Source organism: Leopardus geoffroyi, chromosome C1 (assembly GCF_018350155.1).
Source record: "Leopardus geoffroyi isolate Oge1 chromosome C1, O.geoffroyi_Oge1_pat1.0, whole genome shotgun sequence".
Taxonomy (NCBI): domain Eukaryota; kingdom Metazoa; phylum Chordata; class Mammalia; order Carnivora; family Felidae; genus Leopardus; species Leopardus geoffroyi.
Genome location: NC_059328.1, coordinates 48,755,726 through 48,763,299, shown reverse-complemented (window position 1 = coordinate 48,763,299; position 7,574 = coordinate 48,755,726). Strand labels below are relative to the sequence as shown.

The 7,574-nt window shown below is 40.8% G+C and overlaps 1 protein-coding gene across 12 annotated transcripts in view; it reads right to left on the bottom strand.

Moving 5' to 3' along the window:
* Nucleotides 1-3,798: 3,798 nt before the first annotated feature.
* The window catches only part of FGGY (FGGY carbohydrate kinase domain containing), a 419,791-nt gene continuing 416,015 nt past the window's right edge, over nucleotides 3,799-7,574 (bottom strand). For all 12 annotated transcript variants that reach the window (XM_045477592.1, XM_045477599.1, XM_045477591.1 and 9 more), the window contains one exon: nucleotides 3,799-4,025. In XM_045477592.1, coding sequence (XP_045333548.1) covers nucleotides 3,944-4,025 — 82 coding nt within the window. In that variant the 3' untranslated portion in view covers nucleotides 3,799-3,943. The remainder of the gene's footprint in view (nucleotides 4,026-7,574) is intronic.

Here is a 7,574-nt window from a genome sequence, read left to right as displayed (position 1 = left end):
TCCGGGTGTTTGATGCACTCCACGGCAGCAGGTGCCCCCTCCCCCCTTTTTTACTGTTTATTTTTGAGAGAGAGAAAGACAGAGTGTGAGTGGGTGAGGGGCACAGAAAGGGAGGCACAGAATCCAGAGCAGGCTTCAGGCTCCGAGCTGCCAGCACAGAGCCTGAGGTGGGGCTCAAACCCATGAAGTGCAAGATCGTGACCAGAGTGAAGTCAGGCACTTAACCGACTGAGCCACCCAGCTGCTCCAGCAGGTGCCCTTTTTATTGCAGTGCCTCTTACACTTGGTCCCTTGTCTCTATCTCTCATTAAATGGGGAGATCCGGGCCATACTTTATTTACCCCTGTGCTCGAGTGCTTTGCACAGTACCTGGCACAGAGTAAGAACTTCAAGATGTTTGTTGACGGACTGGAAGTCCTAACCTCAGCAATCAGGCAACCAAAAGAAATAAAAGGCAAGGAAGAATCATTGGCAAAGGAAGATCATTGGCAAGGAAGAAATCAAACTTCCACTCTTCGCAGACGACATGATATTCTATGTGGAAAACCTGAAAGACTCCACAAAAAAACTGCGAGAATTGATATGTGAATTCAGAAAAGCCGCAGGATATAAAATCAATGTCTACAAATCAGTTGCATTTCTATACACCAATAATGAAGCAGCAGAAAGAGAAATCAAGGAATAGATCCCATTTACAATTGCACCAAAAATCATAAAATAACTAGGAATAAACCTAACCAGAGGTGAAAGATCTATATGCTGAAAACTAAGAAAGCTTATGAAAGAAACTGAAAAAGACATAAAGAAATGGAAAAACATTCCCTGTTCATGGACAGGAAGAACAAATATTGTTAAGATGTTGATAGTCCCCAAAGCAATCTACACATTCAATGCAATCCCTTTCAAAATACCAGCAGCATTCTTCGCAGAGCTAGAACAAACAATTCTAAAATGTGTATGGAACCAGAAAAGACCCTGTACAGTCAAAGAAATGTTGAAGAAGGAAAGCAAAGTGGGAGGCATCACAATTCTGGACTTCAAGCCATATTACAAAGCTGTAATCATTAAGACAGTATGATACTGGCACAAAAACAAACACATAGATCAATGAAAAGAATAGAGAACCCAGAAATGCACCCACAAATGTATGGCCAACTAATCCTTGGCAAAGCAGGAAAAAAATATCCAGTGGAAAAAAAGACAGTCTCTTTAGCAAAATGGTGTTGGGAAAACTGGACAGAGACATGCAGAAGAATGAACCTGGACCACTTTCTTACACCATACACAAAAATAAACTCAAAATGGATGAAAGACCTAAATGTTGAACAGGAAACCATCATAATCCTAGAGGAGAAAATAGGCAACAACCTCTTTAACCGCAGCCACAGGAACTTCTTACTAGACATGTCTCGGAAGTCAAGGAAAACAAAAGCCAAAACAAACTATTGGGACCTCATCAAGATAAAAGCATCTGCACAGTGAAAGGAACAATCAACAAAATTAAAAGGCCACTGATGGAATGGAGAAGATACTTGCAAATGGCATATCAGATAAAGAGTTAGTATCCAAAGTCTAGAAAGAACTTACCAAACTCAATAGCCAAAAAACAAATAACCCAGTGAAGAAATGGGTAGAAGGCATGAATAGACACTTTGCCAAAGAAGACACCCAGGTGGCTCACAGACAGAAAATGCTCAACATCACTCATCATCAGGGAAATACAAATCAAACCATGAGACATCCCCTCACACCTGTCAGAATGGGTAAAATGAACAACTCAGGAAACAGCAGATGTTGGTGAGGATGTGGAGAAAGGGGAATTCTTTTGCCTTGCTGGTGGGAATGCAAACTGGTGCAGCCACTCTGGAAAACAGTATGGAGGTTCCTCAAAAAAATTAAAAATAGAGCTACCCTATGACCCAGAAATTGCACTACTAGGTATTTATCCAAAAGATACAAAGATGCTAATTCAAAGGGGCACATGTCCCTGTAAACAATCTTTAGAGCAGCACTGTCAACAATAGCCAAATTGTGGAAAGAGCTCAATATCCATAGACTGACGGAATGGATAAAGATGTGGTAATATATATATACAATGGAGTATTACTTAGTGATCAAATCCTGCCATTTGCAACAACTTGGGTGGAACTAGAATGTATTATGCTAAAAGAAATGAGTCAGTCAGACAAAGACAGATATCATATGATTTCACTCACATGTGGAATTTAAGAAACACAACAGATGAACATAAGGGAAGGGAAGGAAAAATAAGATAAAAACAGAGAGGGAGGCAAACCATAAGAGACTCTTAAATACAGAGAACAAACTGAGGGTTGCTGGAAGGGAGGTGGGTGGGTGGATGAGCTAAAATGGATGATGGGTATTAAGGAGGGCACTTGTTGGGATGAGCACTGGGTGTTACATGAAAGTGATGAATCACTAAATTCTACTCCTGAAACCATTATTACACTGCGTGTCAACTAACTTGGATTTAAATTAAAAAAAAAATAAAATGATGTTTATGGACTGACCTGTAGTGACTTTTCTTCCCTACCTGCTGAAGTCTACGTGTCCTCTATCCAAACTCATCTGAATTATGGCGGCTCTAGAGCCAACATTAGTGGTTACTCTTGGGTCTGGAATGTTGTGTGTGAGTGTGTATGTGTACAAATGTGTATGTCTATGTGTGTTTATGCCTGTGTTATGGTATCAACCTTCTTTTTTTTTTTCTTCAAATACTTGTCTCCATCGAAAGCTTTTATAGTCTTTATGTTTTTTTTCAGTTTCCTTTAATCTGGAAACTTTACACAGCCTTTCTTTGTCTTTATGACACAGGCATTTTTGAAGAATATAGTCCATTAAAAAGTAGAATGTTGCCCATTTTGGGTTTGTCTGATGTTTTTTTTATGATTAGATTCAGGCTATGCATTCCCAGCCAGACTGATGCTGTGACCTCAGGCTAGCACATCTAGAGGCACGTGATGTCCATCTACCCATATGAAGTTCATTTTCATCCCCCAATCAAGATGCTGTCCCATTTCTTCCCTGTATAGTTAATGTTGTTTCTCCTCTTGTAAGTACTAAACAATCTGGGAGGAGACATTTTAAGACCACGCATACATCCTGCCACTTGTTAAAATTCCCTCCTGGATCCACTGATGATTCCTACCAGTACCTATTTTTAACATGGTAATTGCAAGATGAGGATTCTGTCATTAAATGCAGTATCTGACTCTAGATTGGATCCTACACAGGAGGGGCGGGGGGGGGGGATGCCATAAAGGACACTGAGTTATTGACAAAACTGGAATATGAGTGAAAAATTAAATAAAAGTGCTATATAAAAAGTCTAAGGAAATTCACTCTCAAATGACTCAAAAATTCACGTGTGTGTATGTACATATACATGTATATATATGTGTGTGGAAAGAATGTACAATTGGTAAAGCCAATGGGGTGAATATTAGAGGTAAAAGATGCATGGGTGTTCCTTGCATAATTCCTATTCTTGCAACTTTTCTGTAAGTTTGAAATTATTTCCAAATAAGACGTTAATAATAGGCTTTCAGCCACCCTATAAAATAAACATTAGCTGTCATACCTAAAGCAATGCAAGTCTTTCGTTTGATGGCTGACAGTGACTCAACCAGTGCAAGCTTTCCCTGGGCTGAATGGGCTCCAAGGTCTCGTCCCATGGGAGACCCTATAACCTTATGGAAAACTTCTGTCTTTATGGTAGTGTCTGCAGAAACTGCTAACTACATCATGGTGGTATTTTGGGATGGAAGACTCTAGTTCTGGTTGCACACGTCTCGGTTGCCTTTATTAAGAGACGATACAGAAATGATAGAGTGATACCTAAAGGGTCTTGAATATAAGATAAGACAGAAATCCCTGATGTAGTGATGCAGAACCTTCTGGCACTGGCACCTGCACGCTCTGCTCAGTCTCCTTTCATGATTGCTGCATATTCCTTCTGGTGTTCAACCAGCTTCAGGAATACTTGGTATTTCTTGTCATAGTATCTGTGGGAGAAAAATGAATATGCTGAATGATCTCAGACACAACCGCGATGCAGCTTCCCCTTATATTCAGAAGAACAGGAATATATCCCTTATGGTCATGTAGACGTCTCCCATTTTGTGAATGCTTCTAGCATCCTGAGCAATGGATCAGCATGATTCATCGCTATTATCCCTAACCTACGTGGGGTGTTATTATCCTCATTGTAGAAGGGAAGACATTTGCTCAGAGAGGCGTATCTAAAGTAGGACAGCTAAAGACTGGCAAGGCTGGAATGCAGACTGAGGTCTGTCTGACTTCACAGCCTCCACTATAACATACTAAGAGGCTTAGGCTCAACACAGGCCCCTTCTCACTCCCAGCTTTCATAAATATTTCGTTTATGACTAGCCCCAGGTTTGATGACTGGTTTAAAAACCACAGCCCGAAAAGAGAAGAGACTGAACATTTTCATCACCCTTTGTGGATTCCACACCTACCTTTCCTTTGCAGACTGCTTTATCTGGGAGTACAATCCTGTGAAAATGTCACTAAGGCCTTCCCTCTAGTTGTGCCCTGCCGTCCAGGCATCCCTGGGTGGATCTTGCCCTCCCATCCTCCTCTCCATCTGGGTCCTGGTAGACTTGTTATCCCTGGACCTGTTAGAATGTGGTGTTGGCCACGAGGCAGGCTGATTTTGAAAGGGATAATAGCAGCTAAGACAAATTATACTTGAACACTTGTAACTTTGTCCTTACTCCTCTTGGTTGGGAGGGGCTGACATGAGGTGGGGTTGACATGGGACTGAGGAAGCCAACCTCCTTCCAGAGGACTTCTTTCCTGAGAACTCCTTCCAGAAGAGTTCTTTCCAGAACATTCCAGAATCTACCAAGCCATGTGTGACCCTGGGTAAGTTCCTTAATCAATTTGTATCTAAATTTCTTTATCTGTAAATGGGAATAATTATAGAATCTACCTCGATAGAGCTGTTAGGTGAATTAAATGAGGCAATGAATGAAAAACACTGAGAATAGTGTCCAGATCTTAGGGTTATCAGTGCCAATTATGGTTACTACATTAAAAAAATTAATATTCCAACATTATCAGCACTTTTGCACTAAGTAGATTCTACTAAAACCCATTCTATGAGCCTCGAGATTTATTAATCATAGAATGATTTTGGGGACAGAAGTTTTCTCCTTCTAACAATACTCTATGACAATTTCCCATTAAATACTTCTTATATTATATGAGATGGATATCTCCATTTGGGTCAATAACCTCATATACTTGAAGATTTTCAATTTTTACTTTTTATTTTGTTCTTTAAATATTTATTTTTGAGAGAGAGTCTGAGCAGGGGAGGGGCAGAGAGAGAGAGAGTGGGGGGCAGAGGATCCCACGTGGGCTCTGCACCGACAGCAGAGAGCCCAACGTGGGGTTCAAACTCATGAACCATGAGATCATTACCTGAGCCAAAGTCGGACACTTAACCAACTGAACCACCCAGGTGCCCTGAAGATTTTCAATTTTAATCCTGACAACTTTGCGGCAACTTTGTTCATTGGTCTTATTCTTTGCCCAGTGGAAGAAGTATTGGCTTCACAGGCAGAGAAGTCTGGGTGACTTCGGGCAACTTTAAAAAAATTTTTTCTTTTTGTTATTTTAGAGAGAGAGAAAAAGAGCGTGAGCAGGGAGAGGGGCAGAGAGAAAGAGAGAGAGAATCTTAAGCAAGCTCCATGCTCAGTGCAGAGCCTGATGTAGGGCTTGATCCCACAACCCTGGGATCATGACCTGAGCCAAAATTAAGAGTCAGACACTCAGCCAACCAAGCCACCCAGGTGCCCCTGGACAACTTCTTTAAATCGTGTCTCCGTTTCCCTGCCGTAAGAGGGATGATAACCATACCTCCGTCACAGATTGACTGAATTTTAGACATGAAATATTCTGTGAGCTGTCAAGTGTTCACAAGTAGGGATTAATGTTGTTCTTATATCCTTCCATTATCCTGGAACACCAAAAGATGGATAGACTATATTTTTCCTTTTTTTTACACATGGGAAGCTGAGGTCCAAGGCACATTTTCCCCCCGTGCTTTTTCCTTTTCTCAAAAAATGTTTTATTGTAAAATATACATAACATGAAATTTAGCCATTTTTAAGTATACACCGCAGCGGCATTAAATACACTCACACTGCTGTGCAACCATCACCATTCCATCCACAGCTCTTCAGCTTGCAAAACTAAAACTCTGTGCCCATGAAACACCAACTCCTCATTCTCCCCCTTCCTGCAGCCCATGGCAACCACCATTCCACTTTCTCTATGAATTTGACTCTATGTACTTCATATAAGTGGAACCCTATAATATTTGTCCTTTTCTGACTGGCTTTTTTCACTTAGCATCATGCCCTCAAGGTTCATCCATGTTGTGACCCTGGGTAAGTTGTTTAATCCATTTGTGTCTAAATTTCTTCATCTGTAAATGGGACTGACACATGTTGTGGCATGTGTCAAAATGTCCTTTCTTTTTAGGGCTGAATAATATTCCACTGTATGCATGTACTTTTCTTTAGCCATTCACCCGCCACTGGCTACATGGGTTGCTTCCGCATTTTAGCCACTGTGAACAATGCTGCTATGAGCATGTGAGTAGAAATTTCTGTTTGAGATGCTGATTTCCGTCCTTTTGGGTACATACCCAGAAGTGGAATTTCTGGATCATATGGTAATTCTATTTTTAGCTTTTGAGGAACCACCACAGTGGCTGCATCATGTCATGCTTCTCCCAATGGTGTACAAGGGATCCAATTTCTCCGTATCCTTGTTGACACTTGTTATTTTCTCTTTTTTCATGGTAATCATCCTAATGGGTGTAAGGTGGTATCTCACTGTAGGTTTTGATTTGCATTTCCCTAATTATTAGCAATGTTGAACATCTCCTCATGTGCTTATTGGCCATTTGTATGTAATCTTTAGAGGGATATCTACTCACGATCGGTGCCCACTTTTGATTTGGGTTGTTGTTGTTGTTGAGTCTTTTTTTTTTTAATTTTTTTTTAACGTTCATTCATTTTTTTGAGAGACAGAGACACAGCGTGAATGGGGGAGGGGCAGAGAGAAGGAGACACAGACTGTGAAGCAGGCTCCAGGCTCTGAGCTGTCAGCACAGAGCCCAAGGCGGGGCTTGAACCCACAAACCGCAAGATCATGACCTGAACTGAAGTCGGACACTTAACCGACTGAGCCATCCAGGCGCCCCTATTGTTGTTGAGTCTTAAGAGTACTCTGTATATTCTATGTATTAATCCTTTATTAGATATATGATACACAAATATTTTCTCCTATTTTGCAGATTTCCTTTTTACTCTGTTGATCCTTCTCTTTGAAGCACGGTTTTTTTTTTCCCCCCAGGGCACTTTTAAGTGACTACGTTTACAGATAATTTGGTCTGGGTAGAAGGATGAGATTGAGGATCTTTCTGAAAAAAGCATATTGAACCAGAGTCACTAGATTATGCTCTCTGTAGTCCTAAATTTTAAAATCAGCTGAATTTCCTCTCTTCTTATTCT